Source organism: Hypanus sabinus, chromosome 20, assembly GCF_030144855.1.
Source record: "Hypanus sabinus isolate sHypSab1 chromosome 20, sHypSab1.hap1, whole genome shotgun sequence".
Lineage (NCBI taxonomy): Eukaryota > Metazoa > Chordata > Chondrichthyes > Myliobatiformes > Dasyatidae > Hypanus > Hypanus sabinus.
Genome location: NC_082725.1, coordinates 18,629,220 through 18,656,580, shown reverse-complemented (window position 1 = coordinate 18,656,580; position 27,361 = coordinate 18,629,220). Strand labels below are relative to the sequence as shown.

Genomic DNA, 27,361 nt, shown 5'->3' with positions numbered 1-27,361 from the left:
GGACCTTGATGGCTAAATACATTCCTACCAAAGGTGAAAGGTTAATATTGGCTACTTCCAATATTTACAAATAAATTCTGAACAAGTTCTTTATACTTAATACAAGGATGATCACTTTTAACTTTCGCACAAAATAAAAGCTACGAAAGGTTACAGTTGAGGGTACCCATCCACCATGTTCCCCCATTCCCACCCCAACCAAATTCACTGTCATTACTTACAGGGTTGTATGATAAGTCCAGCCCAGATTGTTGCACAAATAAATATAAATCTAATGCAACCCTAATAAAGTTTAACAATTAATGTGTTCTATTGCCTATGCTGCTCTCTGTTCGATGTGACAATTTATTATTGCTCCATCAACTACATAAAGTATTACTAATAACTAATTTTCGTCTTACATAAATTCACTACTTATACATACTACATAAATTGATTCTCATTTTTGCAAACAATCATCAAACCACTGAATACTAACCTGTTTTACTTCGGCCTGTAAGTGCCTGAGTTGCACACACTGCTCCAAGTGTCGACGATGTTGTTCTGCGGTCAGGTCCAGCTCCTGTTGCTTCTCATGTAGAAATTCTAGAAGGTCTTGTACACGAGTTGCCATGTCAACATCTCTGTCACAGGTTAACTCAACACCTAAAAGGTAACAGCAAATCCTAAAGATAATTTTATACTTCTGTCTCCAAAAATCTGCCTTCTGGAAGTATTGATTCTTAATTCCTTGCTTTGTTCATTACTTTCTTCAAAAAAATGTTTAAGCTTTTCTATCACAAGCAAGAAGAGCATACAGTCTAATTGCTTCTAGGTTTATGATGATGAATTTTGAGCCGGTGTTAACAACTTTATTTGTTACCCTTTATCATTCTGAAACAGGGATGAAGCAGCATCCACACATTCAATATAGTAAATTACTTTTAATTAACTATTGTGTAATCCAAAGTTAATGTTTGAACTCTATACCAAACTCTTTTCTCTAATGATGAAGCCCATCTTTGTCCTTGTTCCTGCTCAGTCAGAAAGTGCAACAGACACCTGAGTTAAAGTTCTGATCCGGGAGTCAGCTGGAGACGCTCATGGAGTGAGTACCGTTTTGGATTCGCTCCATAACTTTTACTTTTTTTAACCTTTGATCACCCTTATTCAGCTTATTTTTACCTATACCGAAAGTTTCTTTATTCTTTTTTTTTGGATTTACTGCCAAGCGTTTGTTGTGAACTTTTGATGATATGCAAACAGAAATGTCTCTCAGGTCTAAGGGACGGGATCCCGGACGTAATCCGAACGGTAACGGAAAAAAGCAGGCTCCGACACAACAAACACCATTAACTTTTGAATTGTTTATGGAGGTTTTGAATCAAAAATTTGCTGAACTACAACAATTTTTTAAAGAAGATATAAAGGCTTTTCAAGAGTACATGGTTAAGACGGATTTAGTAATTAAACAGCAACAAGCTCTTATTGCGTCTCTGCAAGAAGAAGCTCGGAAGCGAGATTTGACTATTGGAAAACTGCAACAGGATTTAATTTCGACCATTAAGCTGATGGAAGCCCTTAAAGCCAAGAGTGACGATTTTGAGAATCGCTCCAGAAGACAGAACGTACGTATACTTGGTCTTCCAGACGGCATAGAAAAAGATGACCCTTCGAAATATTTTGCTCAACTTTTAAAAGAAGCGTTTCCGACAATTTTCCCGAATAACCCCCCTTTATTGGATCGGGCACATAGAATTCGGCGTCGATCACCGAGTGTTACAGACAAACCTTCGGTGATAATTGTCCGGTTCCATTATGTACATGACAAAGAACAAGTTATAAGAGCAGCTCGTCGACTAGGAATGATTAAAATCAAAGATTTTTCCTTCCGCCTGATCGAAGATTTTAGTTCAGATCTTTTAAAAAGAAGGCTTCTTTTTAAACCGTTGATGGCTGAATGTTATGAGAAAAATCTGAAACCTGCGCTTCTATACCCTGCGAAGCTTCGAATTTCTCCGTCGAATGCTCCACGACAAGTTTTCCTTTCAACTTCAGAAGTGAGAAAATATCTGGAGGAGAACTTCCCTACTGCTACAGACACCAGTCTTTAATAAATGAATGATTCTGATCGTATAAGATGGTTCTCGATCTCTTAAACCAGAATTATAATCTGGTTATTGGTGTAGGTTCATCCTACACTTTATACTCAAGTTAAAGTGTGTTTGCGTCATGTTAATTGTTTTGCCTTATACACTTTAATCATTTAACTACATACTTGTCTATTAACTTTGTTCCTTCGAAGGTATATTTTTAATTCTTTGAAGGTAAATTTTTCCTTGATTAAGATGGTGGTTTTTTGGAAAAGATTTTTGGTTTTGCTTAAGATGGCATTATGTTTATATTTTTCGTGTTTCTTCCAGACAAGGCATCGCTTATCTCAGCTTAAATATTTTTTGTTTTGTCTGGGCCAGAGCCCGAGTTATAATTGTTTTTAGTGATTATATTTTTATTCTTTTTACAACTAACTATACTTAGAAATATGGTTTTTATTATAGCGATTTTATTTTTAAAGTCGGGGTGATTCTTTTATATATATCCTTTTTATATGGAGTGTTCTTCAGCTGACATGGGGGTAGGATTAGTCTTACTTTTTCTCTTTTTAAGTCATATTTTGGCTTTTTCTCTTTTTCTTGGGGGGTGGGGGGATGGTCTGTTTTCTAATTCTATTTTTTTTGTACCAGTTTGTGTTAGTTTTTTTATTCGGGCTGTTTTTGAACTTCAAATATGTCTGTGTTGTCGTCACTTCCGGGTCTTCTCACTACTTTTGTTCCTCTTCCGGGTGCATGAGTTTATAAGTTGGTTAACCCTTTCTATACCAAAGGGTTGATTATAGAATTATGGCTCAGACCATTAATTTTGTGTCTTGGAATACTAATGGTTTAAATCATCCAATTAAACGAAAGAAGATTTTCAAAGTATTCCAAAGACTTAATGCTCATATCATTTTTGTACAAGAAACTCATGTGAGGAGGGAGGACAAATTTCGTTTTTTTAGATTTTGGCGGGGTCAACAGTATCATGCAAATTCGAATGCTAAAGTAAAAGGAGTTTCAATTTTTATTGACTCCTCTATTTCATTTGTTCAACATATTTTTTCGGATCCGAATGGCAGATTTTTGTTAATTACCGGTTTACTTTGTAATAAAAAGGTTGCTTTGGTTAATGTTTATGCTCCAAATGTGGATTGTCCTGACTTTTTAAAGTCTTTATTTACTTCTTTACCCAATCTAAACGAATATAAGTTAATAATGGGTGGTGACTTTAATTGTTGTTTAAATCCTCTGATGGATAAATCTTTATCTATTCAGACTTTACCTAATAAGTCGGCCACTTGTATTAACTCCTTTTTGACTGACAATGGAGTTTTCGATGTTTGGAGATTTTGGCATTCTAATGACAAAGAGTTTTCTTTTTTCTCACATGTTTATCACTCTTATTCAAGAATTGATTATTTTTTTGTAGACTCTTGTTTTATTCCATTGGTAATCGGTTGTAACTATGATATTATAGCTATCTCTGATCATGCTCCGTTATTACTTTCTATGGAATTTACGGATACAGCTTTTAATGCTAGACAATGGCGATTTGACTCTACCTTGTTGCAAGACTCTGACTTTATTAAATTTATGGAGGAGCAGATCGACTTCTTCTTCTCAACTAATTCTACAGATGATATTTCCTGCGGAACACTTTGGGACACTTTTAAAGCTTATATACGTGGACAGATTATTTCTTATTCTGTTGGTTTGAGGAAACGTATCAAGATGGAAACTCTTTTATTGGTTGATAAAATTAAAGAGATTGATAAGAAATATTCGATTGCTCCTAGTAAGGAGCTTTACAAACAAAGGGTTGAACTTCAAATGGAACATAGTTTATTACTTACATCCTCGATTGAAAATCAATTAATGAAAACTAAATCTGATTTTTATATACATAGTGATAAATCTGGTAAACTGTTAGCTAGTCAATTGAAGAATGCTCTGGTTAAACGTCAAATCAATAAGATTGGTCAACAGAATGGGAATCTGACAGTTAATCATGATGAGATAAATAAGGCATTTCAAGATTTCTATACCTCCCTGTATCAATCTGAATTTCCTCAAGATTATAATACCATGTCTGATTTTCTGGGGAAATTAAATTTTCCAAGGTTATCATCTGATGATCTTTTGATATTGGATACTCCTATTACGGATGTAGAAATTAAAGGGGCTATTTCCTCAATGAATTCTGGGAAAGCACCGGGTCCAGATGGTTATACAGTTGAATTTTTAAAATTTTTTTCCGCTACTCTTTCCCCTTGGTTAGGTAAGGTTTTTGAGGAGGCCATTAGATTAGGGAATTTGCCACAATCTTTTTATAGAGCTTCCATTTCTCTAATATTGAAGAAAGATAAAGACCCTACTAATTGTGCTTCTTCTAGACCTATATCTTTATTGAATGTAGACTCCAAGATTTTTTCTAAGTTACTGGCATCTAGATTGGAGAAAGTATTACCCAAAATTATTTCAGATGATCAAACTGGCTTTATTAAAAATCGTTATTCTTTTTTTAACATTAGGAGATTGTTGAATATTGTTTATACTCCCTCACATGATACTGCAGAATGCATGATTTCATTAGATGCGGAGAAAGCATTTGACAGAGTTGAATGGCCTTACTTATTTAATGTGTTGGAGAAGTTTAATTTTAGTCCGATATTTATATCATGGATTAAACTGATTTATCATACTCCAGTAGCCTCAGTGGTTACCAATAATCAAAGATCTCCCTTTTTTCGCCTATTTCGGGGCACTAGACAGGGATGTCCTCTTAGTCCATTACTATTTAACATTGCCTTAGAACCTTTGGCAATTGCCATCAGACAATCACAGGATATTTTGGGTATTAATCGTGGGACAGATATTCATAAGTTATCTTTGTATGCAGATGATTTATTACTATTCATTTCTAACCCAGAGAAATCCATTCCAGCAGTTTTATCATTATTGGCTCAATTTAGTGAGTTTTCTGGGTATAAGTTAAATCTTAATAAAAGTGAATTGTTTCCATTAAATAAACGGGTCCCAATTTATGGAAATTTACCCTTTAAATTAGTTAATGACTCTTTTACTTATTTAGGGATCAAAATCACAAAGAACCATAAAGATTTGTTTGGATTTAATTTTTTACCCTTAATTGATCAGATTAAAGGTTTGTTTACTAAGTGGTCACCTTTGTCTCTATCTCTAATAGGTAGGATTAATGCTATTAAGATGGTTATTTTACCTAAGTTTTTATATATTTTTCAAGCGATACCAATTTTTATCCCGAAATCTTTTTTTACTAATGTTGACTCTAAAATTTCTTCATATATATGGCAGTATAAAAATCCCAGGTTAGGTAAAACATATTTACAGAAGACAAAAAAGGAAGGCGGGTTAGCATTACCTAATTTCAGATTTTACTATTGGGCAGTTAATATTAGATATTTGTTATGCTGGTTGAAAGATGGGGGTGGATCTTTCGGCCCTTGTTGGGTGAGTTTAGAGACTAAATCGGTATCAGCTTATGCTTTGGGTTCTATTTTAGGGACTTCTCTCCCTTTTGCTCTTTCTAAATTGCCGAAATGAATTGACAACCCGATAGTTAAACATACATTGCGTATATGGTTTCAATTTCGGAGATTTTTTGGGTTGACTCAATTCGTTTTAAATAGTCCTATTGTATCTAATTGTTTTTTTCACCCTTCCATTATAGATCAAGCTTATTCAGCTTGGAAAACTAAGGGATTACTAAGATTTTCTGATTTATTTTTAGATAATTGTTTCATGTCTTTTGAACAATTATCCAACAGATATAACTTGCCGAGATTTCATTTTTTTAGATATTTACAGATTAGACATTTTTTAAGTTCTGTACTCTCTATGTTTCCAAATTTTGTGCCTTCAGATACTTTGGAGAGTTTATTTGAATTAGACCCTTTTCAAAAAGGGCTTATTTCAAAACTTTATAATATAATTATGAAGATACGTTCAGAGCCCCTTTATAAGACTAAACAGGATTGGGAAAGAGAGCTTAGTTTTAGTATTTCTAGTGAGAATTGGGATAGAATTCTTCAATTAGTTAACACATCATCGTTATGTGCCAAACATTCACTAATACAATTTAAGGTTGTACATAGGGCCCATATGTCCAAGGATAAATTAGCTCATTTTTACTCTCATATAAGTCCTATTTGTGATAGATGTCATTCTGAAATTGCGTCTTTAACTCACATGTTTTGGTCGTGTTCATTTTTGGAGAAATATTGGAAAGATATTTTTGATATTATATCTGCGGTTTTGAATATTGATTTACAACCTCATCCTATTACCGCAATTTTTGGTTTACCAATGTTAGATTCACAGCATTTATCTTCTTCGGCCCGTCAAATGATTGCATTTCTAACTCTGATGGCTAGAAGATCTATATTGTTGAATTGGAAAGAAATTGATCCTCTCACTGTATTTAATTGGTTCTCTCAAACTATGTTATGTTTAAATTTAGAAAAAATTAGAAGTGGTACTTTTGAGACTTCTATTAAATTTGAAAAGTTATGGAGACCATTTATTCAACATTTTCATATGATGTAATATGATCCTGTGCCAAGTACATTTGATTTCCCAGCTTTTAGCTTAGGTATTTTGAGAGGACCGGAAGTGACGGCATTGATGAATACTTATTTTTGTGAGATATTATAAACAGCCCACTTTTTTTTTTCCTTCTCTTTTGTTTGTTTTTTTTTCTTTTATATTACTTATTAGTTATAGTTATTAGATTAGATTAGTTAGTTTTGCACTATATAAATTTTTTTTTTGTTTTTTTTTCTTTCTTTTTTCTGTTTTTTTTTATATTATACATTATGAAATATTTAGATTTACTATGTCCATACATATATCTTATGGCTTATGTCTTGGTAAACTCATTTATATTGTAACTCTTTTGTATGTTTTTTTTTCATATGTAATGGAATGTGTATGTTGGTAATTTCTTTATCAATATATCATCTGTATTCTGTCCATATTATTAATATTAATAAAAAGATTTAGAAAGAAAGAAAAGAAAGTTCTGATCCAATATCCTTTCTATACCCAATCCACCTACTCCACAACTGCCCCTTCAGGCATCTGAGCTAGCCTCAGATGACACTGCTGAAATCTTCATTCATTCTTTTGTTACCTCCAGATTTAATTAATCCAGTCATCAGTCTTCCAGTCTGCACCTGAGCCATTTAAAATTTTTAACAGTTCCCACCAAAAGCTATTCAGTTGAAATCACCTGTCTCAACCTAGACCCTTTATCCTTTATAGATCCTGGAAGGATGTGATTGAGATGAATAAAGCATACCTGAGGCTTGTACTTCATTCACATACTGGAGTAACTCCTGTCCCTGGTGGATGACATCAAAGGTCAAGTTGTTCATCGTTAGGGATTTATCAGCATGGTGCTGTAGCCTCTGTTCAGCAAGGGTCAGGTCTTCAGTGTCAAAGTCATTCATCTGCTGAGCGAGCTCATCGCCCCAAGATTCAAGGTCTGAAATAATCTGAAAGAAGCAAGCATTTTATTTTATGGAAAGCTATGCTAAAATATTGCACAGAGTGTTTCCCATGTGATGAACATCAATTTGTTATAGCTTAGCAACAAAACATACTGGCTTCTATAAAATGCTAACACAAAATTTAAAAAATAATCTGCCACTATGAAACAAAGCAGGCCAAAGAACCCAGTGAATCAAAACACAATTGTGTGACAGAAAGGAAGAAAAACTGCAAAATTCAACTCAACAAGAAAGTAATTAGTACAACATACAATTTTGCATTTGACTAGCTTCACAAGATAAGTAGACCAAAATACATTAGAAACTAGCAATCCTCAGCTGAAACGGTTTCATTTAAAGATCAATGTTAAGATTCTCAGTCATTTAAGAAATGCTAAATTCTCAAAACCTCTGCATTGCTTCGCTTGAGGGGGCATTATTAAAATGCAGAACCAACATTTTTTTTTTAAATAAACTACCACAATCCCACAACATAAAACTAGTTCTCTTGAACTGTGGCTTAATTCCATGGGTGGTCTTCAGGAAGATGACTCCTGTCATAAGATGTGCAAACAAGATGCAGCTGATTGTATACATAGTGTTCATCTGCTAACTGGTAAACCTGTAGTAAAACCATGACCCTTTCCTCATTATTTCCTCAAATTAATTTGGGAATACAGAATATACAAGAGACTTCATTTTTTTAAAAAAAACTTGCTACCTAGATGGTAACCTGACAGCAACTCAACCAGCTAATCTTATACCTGAAAAACATCCAATCATATCAAATCAGTTTCAGGCCAAGTAATCCATATCATAGCTTACTGCTAAAATACTTAGGTTAAATTATTATTGTCTAAATGGCCTTACCACTCTATTGATTATTTTTGTTATCTCATTACTACTTATTGAATATTTTCTAAATACACGTGGCACTCCCATGTAAGTATCTCCCTCCTCTAATCATTACCGAAGAACTTCATAATCATCTGCTTACACAAACAAATCATCCCAGAACAATTCCACACTTAGAAATTCCTACCAGTGAACTGTACCAAAATTCTAACAGCCCAGTGTTCTGTAAAGTAAGTCACACTTGTAACGTAGATACAGAAGTAACCTAAATCACATCTTGCTAACTGGTATATTTTTCACAGCCAATGTGAATTAATTTAGTGATATTACAGTGTTGTTCCACAGGGACATGCAACTGAAATTACTCAACTTGAGAAACTAACTTGAAATCTCTCTTGATTCTTGTCACTTACATTACTCTTAGACACTATTAAGACACTGTAAGACACTGTTAATATTGTAAAATGCTACAATATTCAATACTTCCTTCAGCCACCTTTTCACCTCTGCTTGAAATATTAACTTTTGTGTGGTACAGTTCTTAAATAAGATGGTGAAGCCATCTACTTCCATCATGGACATATCTCCCCACCATCCTCAACATGTACAAGAGTCAATGGCTTAAGAACGCAGCCTTCGTAAATAGTCCCCTCTCTCTGTTAGATTAACAGTATGATCAATTTTCAACAGACCAAACCAAGATGAAGACAAAAGAGCATTCAAAACATGTCAAGTAAATGATAATAGAGAAACACAAGTCTGGGAAAGGGTACTGAACATATTTCGGCGCTCAATGCAGTCCATCATGAAAAAGTAGAAAAAAATAAGAAACAGCAGCCACATTGCCTTGGTCAGGCTACCCCTCTAAACTTAGTCACCAGAGAAGAATGGTACTTGTAAGAGAGGCGACTGTAATGCCAACAATCACTCTGAGGGAGCTGCAGAAGTCAGTGGCTTCAACTGGAGATAGTTCATAACTCCACAATCTCTCAGGCCTTGCACAAAAAGTGTATTTATGGAAGAGTGGCTAGGAAGAAGCACTGGCTAAGAAAAAAAAGCATATTCTTGCCTTTAAAGACTGTGAAAGTGTTACTTAGAAGATACTGTAAAGATGTGGAAGAAGATCTTCTGGTCAGACTAGACTAAAATGGAACTTTTTGGCCTCACATTATGAGGTCCATGTGGTGTAAATTTAATACTACGCAGCAGCCACGTAACACCATCTCTACTGTAAAATATAATGGAGGTAACATCATGCTATGGAGTTGCTTTTCAGCAGCAGGGACAGGAAATCTGGGGAGGATTGATGAGAAGATTATTGTTGCTAAATACAGTTAGATCCTGGATAAAAACATGCTAGACTCTGTCAGAAAGCTTGAATTGTGGAGTAAGTTTGTCTTTCAGCAAGGCAATGGCGCAAAGCACACTGCCACAACAACCATGGAGTGGTTTCAAATAAAGAAAATTGATGTCCTCGAGTGGACCAGTCAAAGTCCTGATCTTAACCCAACTGAACACCTCTGGCAAGACCTTGACTGCTGTCCATTGCCACTCCCCAACTAACCTGGCACAGCTTGAACAAGTTTGCAAAGTGCACTCGGCAAATCTTGCTCCATCACATTGTGCAAAGTTAATAGCGATTTATCCAAAAAAGCTGTAATAGCTGCGGGAGGTGGTTCAACCAAGTACTAAGCAAAGGGAGATGAATACTTTTGAACTGCTGACATTTCAGTTTTTGAATTTGTAGTTTTTTATGCTTTACAATTTTCCCTGCTTTTAGGGCTCTACTGTGCGGAAAAAAAGGTACATGTGATACACAAATAAAAATTTTCAGTTAAATTGATGAAAATCCCTGATTGTAATACTCATTTATATGAACAGATGATTGAGGCCTGAATACCTCTATGTATGCATTTAATGTTTGTCGTGTTTGTAATGTACGTTGCTGTTGCAAAAAGCTAACCTTCGCTGCATTTATACCTTTCAGTCAACAATGTTGTAACTGACCTATATAAACCTACTCGACAATCAGTCTAACCTTTCTTTCCTACACAACCCATCACCCTCCATTTTTACTTAGATCCATAAGGCTACCTAAGAATCTTTTAAATATATTTGTGTATTAGCCTCCACCACCACCCCAGCAGTGCATTCCAGGCATCTAACACTCTCTGTGCAATAAGAACCTACCTCTGACATCTGCACATAAAAAGAATTTAACCTCTCGACTGGCATTCAACTGGCAGGATTGCAAGTTTGATGCAAAATCAATTCAAAATAATTTGAGTACTTTATGGGGAGAATTACTGCAATCTTATATAAGGGAATTCTTACATAATTAGTGTAGTTAGCCAGTGATAATGGCGGAAGCTGTTAGTACAATGCCAAAATTGTGACAAGCCACCTGCTTCTGAATGTGGAAAATGCCAGATAAAGTATAGTAAATGCAACAAACACAAAATGCTGGAGTAACTCAGCACTTCAGGCAGCATTTAAGGAAAGGAATACACAGTCAATGTTTCAGGCCAAGGCCCTGCATCAGCACTCTAGATGAAAGTAAATGTAATTTTTCTTTTTCACAGAGAAGGCATAACTAAACCGAAGACCCAAGAGCATGGAATTAGCTTCCCCAAGGATGACAGAGATCAATGAGTTAAAAACAAATTTTTTAACAAACCTCTCTGCTGTTGACACCTACGTCTATTGCATCCCGCTCAAACACTCTGAGCTGAAGGAAAAGATCCAGTTTGATCTTGCGCTCCTGAAACAGATCTTCCATTTGACCCTGGGCTTCATCGAGCTGTTGAAGAACACTCTCTATGTGATTAATAGAGCTGTTGTGTGGTGTCTTGTTACTTGAAATGGCAGAATCCCTATTAACAAAAGAGAATATAATAAATGAGGCAGATAGATGTACAATGACTAAACTTTTGACTAGTTTTGGGGGCAAAAATCTTTAAATATTTTGGAGATGCTGCAACTTAACAGATCTTCCGTTTGGTACCCAATTCCCCTCTTCTGAGTTTGGGATGAGTGATTTGCTCTTCTTTTCTGTGTCTGTGAATTGCAGGCACAGAATCCAGGTTTGGTGGATAAATTCGTCAAGGAATTTATTTTGCAGATATCACATATTCCTTGCGATGGAGAAAATACTGATTTCCCCCATATTTTTCCAAATCACATTAACATCAAATTTTGAAAATAATTATATCCATTGCCTTTCTACAATTGAGCTGTTGATTTGATTCTATTGGTTTGTTTCATTATTTCTAATACAGTGAAAATTACTTCATTTCCTGCATTAATGATGGAAGATGACCTAATATTAGATCTTCATATTAAATGAAAAGTGACGTAATTTAAGTCAATTACTCAGAAAATTATTTGGATTTTATTAACTTCTTTTGCATCAAAGCTTTAAGCAGACCATCATGAGAAGAAAAAATCCATTTGCTTATTATATTTAAATTCAATAAGAATATAAAAGGTGGATTTTTACTATTCCTTACCTAATGATGATATTGGTAAATTGCCATCTTTCAGCATTATTTTCAAGCTTAATAACTCTAATAGCTAAATTAAATGACAATAAAGTAGGTGTGATTTTTTTTCAGTCATCTGTATCCTGCCACTAAAACAGGGGAGAGCCGAGCTGTGGAAATGAATGCTAAATTTCTAAGGAATTCAAACCAATGAAACAGCACCGAAAGACAAAAAAAAAACTAACAACCGCTTTACCAACCTCAGCTGTTGGATTAGGGCCTCCCCTTCTTTGATGACATTTACTGTTACTTGGAGGGTGGTCTGCTGCTGCTGCCCAAACCGTTTTATCAAGTCCTGCACTGCCTCCACAGATTCAGCATACACATCATCAAGGAGTTCCTTCTGTAAATCCTCCAACCACGTCCAGAGCTGCAAATGTCAGTAACAAATACATTAATAAAACCAAAGATAATCAAACCTCTGACTGAGAAGAAGTTTGAAGAGAAGCTTTCTTGCTTGAAGTTTTCCCATCCCAAACAGGGGTAGCAGATACTGTGTGGGGTCATTAGCTTGCTACACTTTCTGCATTTCTAGCAGCCATTAACAAGTTTTGGAAGATGGCTAGTCATAATTTATTGCAAGGTGATCTTCTGAGGTCCATACATGGATCTTTTTATTGATTACAACATTCAATCAAAATGGCAAAATGCCCTATTTACTAGAGGGAATTAAATAAACAACCCATTATCACAAAGAGCTTGTGAACTCCTAATACTCTGAAGGCAAATTCTTACAATCAAGTTGTCTTTTCAATACATGCCTGGTGTAGAGCCTCTCCCTTCCCCGATTCAACTAAAGAGGATAAAGTTCAGAGTCCGTAATTCAGATTGCGATTTAATATCAAAACAAACATCCAGTAAGGTAAATTTCTTGCCTAAACACCTACTCTATATGGCGTTAGTATTGAACTGATTTTCATCATTCCAAAATACACATCATGTCAAGAACTTTCATGGTAGACACTATTACCCCTTACCTGCAAACAGGCTTGGGATCTAACAATCACTCATTCAGCAGAGCCATATTGCTAATCAGCTTAAAATGCTATTTAAGATCTGAGCCAGCAGATTTGGACACAGTTTTCCAACTGTTACAAATGCCAATCTATCTGCAAAATTCTTCAAAGCTAGGTAGATATTTCTGACAGGAATCAGTGACTGGAATATATGAAATACGAATCACTAGCTAAAGATAAATTGACTTCTCACCTCTTTGACATGTGTATGAAAAGAGACCGACATATCCAATAAAATTTTCCTCTGTTCAACTCTTCGCACAAAGTCCTGAATTCGATCTTCAAGTTGATGGGCTGCCTGGTAAATTTCCTCAGGGTCACACTCTCCGGTCTGAGCCAACTGCTCTGCTGCTTCCAGGAGTTTATCTGCATTAGTATATGTGTTCTAAAGAAGAAAAGAAAATTTCTATATTTCCTGCTATCATAGAGCTGAACTTTGTGATATACTATACACAGAATAAAATGTTACCAATTCCCAACGGGAGCTGCTAAGTTTATTCAGATCAATTAATCTGATGCAACAAATTGGTTGTTTAAGAGACCTGGGAAGTATCTGAAACATTAAAGTTTTCATATGAAACACAACAGGTTATCTTCTCATTTTAATAGTGGGTGAATGTTATGTTTACAAATGCTGTTACTCTACAGAATGACAAGTTTCAATCTGCATAGTAAGCTAAGTAATTCAAATCAAATATGTTTAGTTGATACCTATTGAAGTTGCTGGATGATTGGGTGAGATTCATTATTAGTTGTGTAATGAAATGTACATCTGGCACCCTATATACACACAGCTTATATGTTAATATGTAAGGGTGTGTGTGTGCATGTGTGAACACACAAGCACGTAATTGCTAATGAGAGCATATTTGAGAGTGAGTGTTGGATTGTCATTGCATGAAAACAAATGAGTGCGCCACAATGTGCACGTGTATGGCAGAAAGACTCATCTTGAGTGTGTGAGCATTCATGAAAAAGCATGTGCATGGGAAATAGATCAAGTATACATGCAACAGGCAAGAGAAGGAACAACCTGTACTTAATTCATAAAGGGGTACCTAGTAAAGGACATAGGTGACCCCCGTAGTATAGGAGGGGCTGGGTTCTGACAACATGGGTTATTGCATGTTCTATATGCAACTTTCTGTAACACAACACCTGCATCATCTGTGCAAATGTCAAGAAATGTGAGTTGAAAAAATTCAGTTCTGTCGATTTACTTACACTTCCCTCTCATAAATTTTGTGACTGCAGCTTTTATTCTGTATCTCAAGTTTCTGAGTAGTGACTCAGAAATTCTGTAAGAGTGAATTTATTTAACCTGAAATGCTGTAAGGCAAGAACTGCCTGTACGCTCTTTATATTTGGAAATTATTCCTAAAAAAAAACATCTATATGAAAGAAAATAGTTTTTTTATGATGCTGCTTAACACATATAATATTGATCATTAAAAAAAAACTCACAAAAATACATGGTAGCTTCTTTAAATTTGCTTTGCATGTACAGTTTTATGCAAAAGTCTTAGGCACATACAGTGGCATGCAGAAGTTTGGGCACTTCTGGTCAAAATTTCTGTTACTGTGAATAGTTACGTGAGTAGAAGATGAACTGATCTCCAAAAGTCAAAGTTAAAGATGAAACATTCTTTTCAACATTTTAAGCAAGATTAATGTGTTTTTTTTTGTTTTGTACAATTTTAGAGTAAAAAAAAGAAAGGAGCACCATGCAACAGTTTGGGCATCCCAAGAGATATGAGCTCTCAGATAACTTTTACCAAGGTCTCAGACCTTAATTAGCTTGTTAGGGCTATGGCTTGTTCACAGTCATCGTTAGGAAAGGCCAGGTGATGCAAATTTCAAAGCATTATAAATACCCTGACTCCTCAAACCTTGTCCCAACAATCAGCAGCCATGGGTTCCTCTAAGCAGCTGCCTAGAACTCTGAAAATTAAAATAAATGGTGCCCACAAAGCAGAAGGCGGCTATAAGTAGATAGCAAAGCATGTTCAGGTAGCTGTTTCCTCAGTTCGTAAAGTAATTAAAAAATGGCAGTTAACAGGAACGGTGGAGGTCAAGTTGAGGTCTGGAAGACCAAGAAAACTTTCCAAGAGAACTGCTCGTAGGATTGCTAAAAAGGCAAATCAAAACCCCTGTTTGACTGCAAAAGACCTTCAGAAAGATTTAGCAGACTCTGGAGTGGTGGTGCACTGTTCTGCTGTGCAGCGACACTTGCACAAATATTACCTTCATGGGAGAGTCATCAGAAGAAAGTCTTTCCTGCATCCTCACCACAAAATTCAGCGTCAGAAGTGTGCAAAGGAACATCTAAACAAGTCTGATGCATTTTGGAAACAAGTCCTGTGGATTGAAGTTAAAGTAAAACTTTTTGGCCGCAAATGAGCAAAGGTATGTTTGGAGAAAAAAGGGTGCAGAATTTCATGAAAAGACCACCTCTCCAACTGTAAAGCACGGGGTGGATCGATCATGCTTTGGGCTTGTGTTGCAGTCAGTGGCAGGGGGAACATTTCTCTGGTAGAGGGAAGAATGAATTCAATTAAATGCCAGCAAATTCTGGAAGCAAACATCACACCGTCTGTAAAACAGCTGAAGATGAAAAGAGGGTGGCTTCTACAACAGGATAACGATCCTAAACACACCTCAAAATCCACAATGGATTACCTCAAGGTGAAGGTTTTACCTTGGCCCTCACAGTCCCCCAACCTAAACATCATCGATTATCTGTGGATAGCCTCAACAGAGCAGTGCATGCAAGATGGCCAAAGAATCTCACAGAACTAGAAGCCTTTTGCAAGGAAAAATGGGCGAAAATCCCCCAAACAAGAATTGAAAGGCTCTTAGCTGGCTACAGAAAGCCTTTACAAGCTGTGATACTTGCCAAAGGGGGTGTTACTAAGTACTGACCATGCAGGGTGCCCAAACCTTTGCTTTGGGCCCTTTTCCTTTTTTGCTATTTTGAAACTGTAAAAGATGGAAATAAAGAAAGTATTCTTGCTCAAAATATTAAAGAAATGTGTCATCTTTAACTCTATGCTTTTTGGAAATCAGGTAATCTTTTACTCACTTAGCTATTCACAGTAACAGAAATTTTGACCAGGGTGCATGCCATTGTATATATAGCTAGGGTGCCTAAGACTTTTACACAGTATTGTAGTAATTTTACACACTGCACTGTACTGCTGCTGCAAACAAAAAACAAATTTCATGACATATGTGAGTGATGATAAACCTAATTCTGATATGGTTCTCTATTATGGACTCTGAGTTGGAAGTGGGCAGGGAGAGGGAAAAAACAGTTGGGAAAAGGGGAAAGGAGAGGGGAGGGAGTGGGAAGCACCAAAGAGACATTCTGTAATGATTAATAAACCAACTGTCAGAATCAAATGACTTGTCAGAATCCCCTGCCTCTGGTACTCCTTCACTTCTACCTGTCCCACACCCCTCCCACAGTGCTCCACCCTAACCATTCCCAACATCCCTTGCTCCCGTTAGATTTACAAACTTGCTCTCTGCTCCATATTGACAAATGCAGTACTGTGCAAAAGTTTTATGCACCCTAGCTGTATATGTGCCTAAGACTTTTACACAGTACTGTGCATTCACTATCATAAACAAACATCTGGAACTGAAAATCATCAGTCACTGGTAATGGACTATTAATGGGAATTTGCACTAACATTTGCAGTGATGATACATAGTATGCTTAGAAATCAAATCTCAAAGTTATTAAGAAGTTATTAATGCAACACCAGTCTACATCATTAACACTGAGAGTTTATGGAGCAAAATATTAGACCAAGAACCCAGAAACTGACAGTTTAAATTCCTATAGTCTGTTATTAAATAGATTTCACAAATCTGGCAACATGTGGGCTAGCCAAAACAAAATATAAACCTTGCTGCATTTCTGTTAACCACTAGAGAGTCTGTAGATGCTGGAAATCTTCAGCAACAAGTTGCTGGAGGAACTCAGCAAGTCAGGCATCATCTGTGGAGGGAATAAGCCATCCATGTTCTTTTTAGCTTTTGATTTTCTTCTGTTCTTTCCATCCCTACTCTATTCAAATACAAATGATACTGGTGCCCCATTGCCTGCTTGAGGCCCACAAATCCACTCAATATAAATAATGAATCCCATTAAATTCTTATACTGGAAAAAGATTAACTGTCCCCACGTCAAAGTCTTTAATCACTCTTATAATCCTTGAACACCTTTTCGAAAATTAACTGATTTAAGTTTGTGTGTTTGAATGTTTATTCTTCTGCTGAACAGGGGCAATAACATCAAAGAGTCTGCTCTTATAAGAAGGATTGAGAACAGTCAAAAACACAAAAAAAGGGAAAGGTAATATTGATTTGTAAATATTGAGTAAAAAAGGGATTTTTAAAAATCCTTGCATGTGTACAGCAACTTCTACATCCCCTTTGGAACACTGGTACATGCTTTAGACTCCAATGCTGTCAAGCGTCAGCTGAGCAGGAATTACAACCCTCAATAATTGTGCTATCAAACTGATTGAAGAGTCCATCAAATTAATTAATTCTCACAGAGAGAATAAAGGGAATTAACTGCTAATTAACTTTAAAAATATCATTTATAATACAATGAACGAATGAATAGTAGAAAACACATGAAAACTAAAATCTCATAAATAATCTGAAATTATAAGTTGTTGAAACATTCATAGAGTTATAATAAATTTATATAAAATTAGTTTCTTCTGATGCCAGATATTGAGCTCTAGCTTTAAGTTTAAACATTAAGCTTTATTTGTCAAATGTACATTGAAACATCAAAACAGTGACATTCCACTTGTCGCCATGCTTCTGGCACTAACATTGGCTGCCCCAATTTACTAACCCTGACCTGTATGTCTTTGGAATGTGGAAGGAAACTAGAGCACCCAGAGGAAACCCACACAGTCACAGGGAGAACATACAAACTCCTTACAGTCAGCAGCAGGAATTGAATCCCGATTGCTGTAAGGCATCATACCATAGCTACACTACCATGCCAATGTTCAGTGAGAATGATGACTCAGAAGACCACTTAAAAATGCACAAATGAGTGAGAACATTTTTCGGTGAATTTCACTGCAGGAATAGCTTGTACATGGCAAAATATCATGTAATTTCAAGTGAAAAACACTGTAAATGGCCTGATGGAAACCTGGAACTCACACATGAAACATTCCTGTATGGATACTTTAAGAACAGTGTATGTTGATTGCTTAATTTAAATTGGACTGGTTTTTAAGAACAAGAGAGCATACCAGGGCAAAATCTTCACCTGACTTTAAGGATTCTAGTCTCCCTTACTTATCATCAGACTGATGGGGAGGAATTGTGTGAGTTAGGTGAGAAGTTCTGGCTCAGTTTTGTGTTTGGGATATAAAACAACATTTGCAAACAAAAAAGATTAACACAAAGAACAAATAGTGCTTGATTCTGCAGTGTAAGCTTCGAGCAGCACGTGCTAATTTTCTAAGAAAATATACACAAAACACAATGTTCTCTCTGGAGTTGTTGACTGATTTGTGGTGTATTTCCAGCTTTTGCCATTTTTGTTTCCATTTTCTGGCACATGCTGTTTGTTTTTTCCCTCTACTGAGCAGTATTGTGCCACTTATCAGAGTTTACGTTTCAACATAGGAAAAGAACTTCACAGCATAAACTACAGAATACTCATGCTGAGAGCAACTATACTGGTTTGTAACTGAATAAAAACTGAGCTTTGGCAAAGACAGTCAATTCCTTGTGACACTCACACGTCACCAATTTAACATATAACATCAATCAGATGTAACCACTGCATAATACTCAGCCTCAAACAAAATGTAAAATCTAGACAAAATTCAGTTTTCCAAATAAACATGGCAGAATGAAATTTATTGATAGGAATAGGAATAAAGAAAAGAAAAAAATGCAAAAGCCAGGGATTGAACAGAAACAGAATAAGCTGGAATAGCATACCAATGTCAAAGAAACAGGAAAAAATCTTTCTTAGTTTGTGACATTTTCTACTTTTTGTCAAAATTAACTTTTTTTTGACATCAGCTAGTGGTTAATCAAAATACAAATTCATGTTAAGCAAATTACAGGCATCTGTTTCAATAACCTAAGCCCAACATCCATTAGGTGGTGCTGTACTAATAAAGCAACTTCTTCAGAAACAGTGAATGCGTAAACTTGGCCATAGAAAAGATTTCCAAATGCTTTATGTCAGGGCCCAGTCGAGAGCTCTGTAAGATGCCAGGCAGAACCTGGTGAAGAGTTGTACAAGCAAGTCATGGTAGCCTCACATCACAGATGACATAAAACTGAGAATAGAAGAATTATGGTTTTGGAAATGCAAAGGGTTGTGAATACACAACTATGAAATCTTGATTTAAAACTCAAAATACAGGTGATGATGTCTAACTGTAAGAATACACACATATAGATTAAAAATGACCAAGTATTCAATCAAGCTAAAATTACATAGAACCAGAGCACAGTGTAGTTTCTACTTGGGTAAGTTCAGCTCATCGTAGCTGTTTCATCTCCAGTCTTATTAACTTGCTTTTAGTCACGTAGACCTAAAATTACTTTGTATTCAAATAACATCCAATACCTTGTTGAAAGCTAACCCTGTATCCAGTTTCACTATTATTTCAGTAGAACATTCCAGATCAAAATGATGTGAGCATAATTTTATTTTCATTGCATTACTATTTATTTTTAAGCTAAAAAATTTTAAATCTGCCTCTCTTGACAGTTTATTTCCAAGTTCATAAAAACAGCTATTAATTTTTCAAACAGCAAGGAATTTACATTGATCAGCAATTAATTCAATATATTCTCCTAGAATGTTTTTTCTCCTTCAGTATTCATATCTCTCTTCACAAACTCATGGTTTCACTACTATGGAAGATGATGCCTGCATGCACTTCAGAATCTCATCGTTAAACTAAAGGAGATACCTTGCGTTTTAGTCATTGACTAAATCTTACAGTACATTGTAACTTTATTTGGGAACACATCGCCAGCTTTCCTGGTGCTAATTTTTGCTGCTTGCTTCGGTTATCGGTTAAAAACTTCTTTTTCTTCAGTATTTAACCGGTCAAGCCAGCACCAGCGAACAACACAAGCTTATTGAACCTTTTTGGCCCTCCCCCAAGACCCCAGACACAAGAGATGAAGGGCAGGGTCATCTCAAAACGGCAAGGAAGATTGAAGCATCGAGGTGAATGTGGACGGGGTCAGCCATGGCTCCAAATGGAGGCGTTCAAACCTGGGTTGGTAGTTGGCATTGAGGTGAATTTGGAGGGGGCCACATTCGGACCTGGATCAACATCATTCGGACCCGGGTCAGTGGTCAGCGTTGAGGTGAATACAGAGGAGGTTAGCAATGGCTCCCAACAGAGACAGTCACCAGACGGATCAGCGCACACAGCCCTGAATCGACAATGTCCAGATTTGGAGCCTCGTCAGCAGCCACTCTTTACACACAACTGAACTTGTATGGCTTTTCTCCTCGTTTACAGATGAAAAGACGTTTCTAATATTCTGAGATCTATGTGATCATTGGACTGCACTTTATATCAGTTTCCTTCAGTTTTTGTGTGTGTGTGTGTGTGTGTGTGGGTGGGGTTGTTTGATGTTACTATTGCTATTCTTTTCTGCGAGTGAGGGAGTCTGGCATTGTTATTATCACTGTTCTTTATAGCATTTAAGGGGGGGGGGTCAGGGATTGTTTTGTCACTTTTCTCTGCAAGTGGGATTGTTACTGTCACTTTTTTTCAGCAGGGTGGGGATTCTGGGATCTGCGAGTGCTGTTACATTTCTTTTTTGTGCAGGGGTGAGGGGAGTTGATGTCCTTTCTTTCATCAACTCCATGTTCTTTCTGTACTTCCTGACTATCTGGAGTTGTTTTCTACATGCATACTTTGACAATAAAATGAACATTTGAACCTTTTTATCCAGGTTTTACTGTTCTTATTTCTGCTTTAAATACTCCACAAGTAATGGGAGTACTGCACTGACAGAACTGAAGCTTTGGATCCAAATCATTTCAACTGTGGGTTGCAATGGTCAAAGGGCCACAAGTTTCATAGTATTAAAGTTCTTCAGGGTAAATCAGCAGCTTTGATCAATTTGTTGCCAAAGCACAGATGAAGAACTTGAAGGTCAGGATCGTGTTTCTCAAATGTGATTCAAAATATCTGGTCACTATAGTTACATAACAGCGAAGCCCTAGTCTTCGCTAAGTTCCTCGTCACAGATGGGAAAAACAACTGCTTTTTACTTTACTCATTGTCCGGTACTCACACAGTTCCATAGTTACAATATGCCTTTGAATGGCAGTGCAACTTTATGGCTTTTGTTAACTTCTATTTTTATGGATGAGTATATGGATGAGTATTAGATATATTGCTTGTGCTGGCAACATTCTACATCTGTGGCATTTTCTATTCTTGGTCTTCCCACAGTTCACTGTACTTCAGTAAAGGAAGGTGTGCTGCTTCATTCTTGGCAGCTTGCACCAAAATAGTTGCAAAGATTCATACGAATGGCAGCTTAAATGCTATTTGATCAGTGCCTGTTCTCTACTGATTTAGATAATTTTTTATTGTTCTGTTTCTCTAATCTAATAGAGTAGTTCTAAGTAATATAGTTTGTTCAGTTTTGGTAAGCTTTAGCAAGCTGATCTATATACAAGATACGTATAAATCTGAACTTATTAAAAAAGGTAGTTACAAATGCTGTAAATTACATAATGAGTTGGGAAGGGTCAGTTAGAAATGATATAGCAACAGATTCTAAAACAAATTAAAATAAAGATGTAAAAAGTAATTGTTAGATATTATACATTCGGCAATCAGGAGAAAAAGAAAACTTCAGTTCTGAAAGACAGCTTAAAAGTATGTGGCCTAAATAACTTTTATAGAATGTATCAGGTTTAAGGAACAAGGAGGAAGAATGAATAAAACAATTCAACAGGTAACACAGTAATCTGTTTTTGTAAACTGGAAAATTAACTCAACAGGTAATAAGGAATACAGAAGTATAGAGAATTTGGGTGAAGGGAAGGAGGAACAACACTGATGAATTTGCCTTTATGGTAATGATGTAATGAATGTAACAAGCATATAGCTTGTTCTTGATGGTCAATAAGGAACAGAATGAAAAGCTTGTATGGGATTCTTTTATTTATAGAGCACAGTAACAGGCCCTTCTGGCCCAAAGAACCTGCACTGCCCAATTACACCCATGTGACCAATAAACCTTGGCAGCCACACATCTTTGGAACGTGGGAGGAAACAAACATGGTCTCAGGAAGAACATACAGACCCCTTATAGACAGCGGTGGAACTGAACTGGGTCACTGACACTGTAATATGGTCATGCTAAGCACTGCACTACCATGCCATCCCTGTTCTGTTAACAGTATAGTGGCAATTTATGTTCATAAAGAGATTATTGTGTGAAAAAATTTCTGTGGTTTCAGTGATACATTTCAACTTACATAAAGATTGGAATAAACAAACAAGTTCCTGTCAAAACGGTGTGCATGGATACTAGTGTGCTTATAATTTTTTCCAATAATATATTCTGCCACTTCCCAGCTGCTAACAGAAGCCTATATATAGTTCCCATCTGTCTTGAACCATTTTCTGTTTTATTTTCTAAGTCTTAGCACAACAAAAGGGGACACTGAAAGCAGAAGGAATGAGGTTATGCTCCAATTTTACATAAAGCCTTGGTCCGACCTCAGCTGCAATAGCGCAGCCATTCTGATCACTTAAGCTATATGAAGGATGTGACAGTGTTTGGGAGGGAGGGGGTGCAGAGGAGACTTACAGAGATTTTGCTTGGGGTGGAGCAGTTCACTTATGAAGAGAAGCCAGGTTTTGTCTCCCTATTGCAGAAGTTAAGGAGGAACATACAAAATGATAAGGTGACATCTATTATCACTAGGGTAGACTGCAGGTAACTTCTCTCCGTGAGGGGTAGATGATGCTAGAGAACATCTGTTTAGGAGAAGTGGGAAGAGATTCAGAGAAGCTATGAGGAACATCTTCTTTACCCAGAGAAGCAAGTACATATGTAGGAGGGTGGCACGGTAGAACAGCAGGCAACGCAGTGGTTTGCAGTGCTAGGTGCAAGATCAAGTTCAACTCTCACCAGTGCTGGTAAAGCGTTTGCAGGGTTATTGAGCTGTGGGTATGCTACGTTGGCACCAGAAGGCCTTACCCAATGATGTGACAACACTTCTGGGCTGCCTTCAGCACCTCTTGGACTGTGTTGTTCACTGACGCAAAACAACATATTTCACAGTATTTTTCAATGTAGAGTAATCTTTAAAAAAAAATCTCTGAAAAGAATTTATGTGCATGAAATATATTTCCTGGGAGATTGATTGAAGGACGGTTACTAACAGCATTTAAAATAAGAGTTGATAACATGAAGACTTTAGTTGCACCAACAGTTAAAGGTGACTTACAAGGAATTTTAATCTTCTACGCCAGTTCTGTATAACCTCTCGGGAAGTGATGTTCTGAAGAACATGGTGCGTAAAAGCATCATGCGTGTTAGATTTATAAATCCTAGGTTTGCTGCGTCTGTTTATACATCAGAATCAGGTTTATTAACTGCTCCAAAACATTTAATTGCAGATTATGTGCTTAACAACCTAGAGCTTTCATAAAGTGAAATTCGTTGCTCTATGGCAACAGTACAGTGGAGGGGTGGAGATACATTTCTACCAAAGGAGGTATAAGGCGATCCTTCCCTCTGCTAGCCTTGGGCAAGGTATAGCACCTGCTTAGCTCTCCGATCTGAGTCACATGAGGCCATGAGAGCAGGTGGTGGATGGTCATGTGAGAGGCTGGTGTATATCACAAGTCACTGATGCCAGGTAGAAAATCTCTGAAGAGCATTGATAAGGGCTGGGGTCAACCACTGTGTAAAGACACTGCCCAGAAGAAGGTAACAGCAAACCACTTCTGCAGGAAAAACCTGCCAAGAGCAATCATGGTCAATAGACCATGACCACCCTTGTCATACTGACACAGCTCATAATGATGATGACAGTGCAACACATTAAAAAAATACTGCAACTTGCAAAATATATTTTAAAAAAATAATTAACGTGAACAAAGAGCAAAATAGAGAGAGAGTATTTATGAAATCCAATGGCAGAGAGGAAGCAGCTGTTCCTAAAACATCGAGTGTGTGGTTAGCATGCAGATTGCCAGTAGCATTGTCCAGAATGGTGGATTTTGCTGTGAATTTCCCACCATGCTACTTCAAGTAATGGGACCAATTTGCCCCAGTGACAGATTGGGGTTTGGGAAATAAATCACGTGCTTGTGATGACTGATGAGCACTGTATCATTGAATGTAGATTGGGGTTTATGGGAAAATGGGTAAAGCCTGCAATAAACAAAGATAGATTTGCAGAAAGATATCTTCAGGACCATTCAAAGGCAATCAAGTCCACTTCACGGTTGATATAGGTGAGTTCTTATAATTACATTGAAGACACCACCCATAAAAGACCATTTGTGTGTTTGAGGCCTATATCATTCACAATTACCGTAGATTCCGGACTACAGAGCGCACCTGATTAAAAGCTGCACGCTCTAATTTTAGAAAGAAAATCAATTTTGTACTTGTACAAGCCGCACCGGATTTTAAGCCGCAGGTGTCCCACGTTGTAATTTGAGATATTTACACAGAAAGATATTATACGTGAGGATTTTTTAAACTTTTAATTAAATCCATATGGTAACATAAACAAATATATATTGCAAATGCTTTTTTTCGAACAGTGCCTGTAACACAGCTACTTTTAAATATACATACGTATTGGTAACACACAAATTACGTTGCATATACTTTTTTACTGAACAGTGCACGAACAACATTCCAATATCTCCTAATGACTGGTAAAAAAAATATATATACTGCAGCCTACCAGGAAAAGTTATTGATCGCCTTCTTCATCTTCCTCCTGCGCACTAAAACCATCAAAGTCCTCTTCTTCAGTGTCCGAATTGAATAAAACCTCAGGATCTCGTCACTCACTTCAGTCTCTTCGTTGTCGCTCTCACTTGAGTGCACGCGGTCCTCTTCATCACGCAGCAGTCCAGCCTTTCGAAACCCGCTGGTGATGGTGGATGTTGTGACACGGCTCCACGCATTTAGGATCCACTGGCAGACTTGAGTTAAAGATGCTCTTCGCATGCGTCCTGTTTTGGTAAAGGATTCCTCGCCGCTCGTCATCCAAGCCTCCCACTCAACGCGCAGCGCCACTTTAAATGCCCAGTTCACGCTGATGTCCAGCGGCTGAAAATACTTCGTGGTGCCCCCAGGAATCACAGCTGGAATTGAGTTTGTACTCTTGATGGCAGCTTTCACTGAACTTTCATTGTCAGCCGCTTAAAAAATCACCATCGGTGGAAGCTTTAGTCCGGATGCTGTGCAGCTCAGAACGCAAGTAAAATGCGTTCTCTCATGGCCACTTGTTTTCAGTGTGATGGACGAGTCACCTTTTGTATTAGCAGTCCGAGTGAGAGGCAGGTCAAATGTCAAAGGTACTTCATCCATATTTATGATATCATCTGGCCCGATGGAATTCTCCGCTATCTTTGTTTGAGTGAATGTGTGGAAGTTAGCAAGCTTTTCCTCGTGGTCGGGAGGGAGCTGCTGTCACAGAGTCGTGCGTACCCTGACGGACAGGCCTTTTCGTCTCATAAATCTAAAACACCACGATGGCCCACCTCTAAAATCTTCGATTTTCATTTTGGTGGTGATTGCTTTAGCCTTCAGTCTGATCTGCACGGTGGAAACACCGCGGCTGCCTGCTCTCTGTGTGTTAACTCAGTCTTCAAGAAAGTTTTCAAGTTCGGGCCATCTGCTATGACTACCTCTGAAAGCTTTTGTCGTCTTTTTGCATTGACTCAGTTCGTCATGCTGGCGTCTCCACCGTCTCAACATCGATTCATTTATGCCAAGATTATGTGCAGCAGCTCAATTTCCTTCTTCAACTGCCAGATTGATCGCCTTTAACTTAAAAGCTGCATCATATGCTTTTCTTCGAGTGTTTTCCATGTTGATGAGGGTGAGTACAAATTACTGATTTACAATAATTTAATTGTGAAAGTGCGCTTGACTTATCGTACAATTTCATTGGACCTCTGTGAACTACTCATCAATTTTATTGGTCTACTGTTACGAGGCAAAATGTTTTTGGCGGCATGAAAAAAAAACATGCATTAGCCGCACCGTAGTATAGGCCGCAGTGTTCAAAGCGTGGGAAAAAAGTAGCGGCTTATAGTCCGGAATTTACAGTAATACATTCCCTCTATAATACTGTGTAACTGCAAACTGACATCAATTGGAATTTCTTTGTCACTGTAAGCACATAATACAAAGCTTCCAAAAGCAGTCAACTTCAACAGGAAGAGGAAAATTAGAGGGTGGAAAATAAAGCCCGAAGCAAAATGGAGAGAATCATTAATGCTTAGGGATGTCAGAATTAGCAGAAGGAAGGAAGACAGAATTGTCTTTAACTAAGTCCAAAGCCTGAACTAAATCATAAAAGGTTAAAATCAAAATCTGTTTGATATTAAATACATGGTGCATATTTGAGAACTTGAACAATATTAGTTATGAGAGGAGGAAATTTTTATTGCTCAGATCATGTTCCAGAGCTCACTGTATAAAAAGTGGTGCAGACTGTAACTGTCATCACATTTAGAAAGTACCTAGCAAAGCTCAAATTGGGTCACGCCTAAACAGCTACTCACTGCAAACTCAGAAGTGAAACGAGACTGACGCGTTTCTTCAGCTCGCATGGACACAATGTAAAAAAGGTGCCTTCTTCTAAGGTTCCATAAACTCACCCCTTCTTATTGTAGATACATGCACCCAATTAGATTTAAAAATGAGATTTAAGATGTTCTATTGTAAGATTTTAAGCATTGCAAATTGGTTATGAGATCTAAGATATAAATGCTTTGTGGTACCTAAAAATCCTTGTTGATACTATTTTGGATCATGTCTCGCTCTAAAACACACTTTATATTTCACCTCAATTTCAATTTTAGAGGGATTTTTATTCCTTCAGATTATCAACCTGACTTTATCACCTGAGCAATTATTTGAAACCAGAAATTTTGACTATACAGTAAAAGGAAATGATGGGTGCATTTATTCTGATGTGGATTTGTATTAATGTGGGAGGTAAACCAATTGATTTAGAATAGATGAATGCAATTTACAGTACCTCTGGGATAAAGACACAAAGCTATGTTTGAAAACACAAACTGCTGGAGGAA

At 37.0% G+C, this 27,361-nt stretch overlaps 1 protein-coding gene across 5 annotated transcripts in view; it reads right to left on the bottom strand.

Annotated features, from left to right (window-relative positions):
- Positions 1-27,361, bottom strand: part of LOC132378335 (triple functional domain protein-like) — a 346,417-nt gene that overhangs the window by 166,527 nt on the left and 152,529 nt on the right. For 3 of the 5 annotated variants that reach the window (XM_059945155.1, XM_059945150.1, XM_059945152.1), the window contains exons 11-15: positions 13,210-13,401; positions 12,201-12,370; positions 11,136-11,331; positions 7,414-7,609; positions 479-645 (exon numbers count right to left, since the gene is read on the bottom strand). In XM_059945155.1, coding sequence (XP_059801138.1) covers positions 479-645; positions 7,414-7,609; positions 11,136-11,331; positions 12,201-12,370; positions 13,210-13,401 — 921 coding nt within the window. The remainder of the gene's footprint in view (positions 1-478; positions 646-7,413; positions 7,610-11,135; positions 11,332-12,200; positions 12,371-13,209; positions 13,402-27,361) is intronic. The other 2 variants (XM_059945151.1, XM_059945153.1) reach the window with 1 other exon arrangement.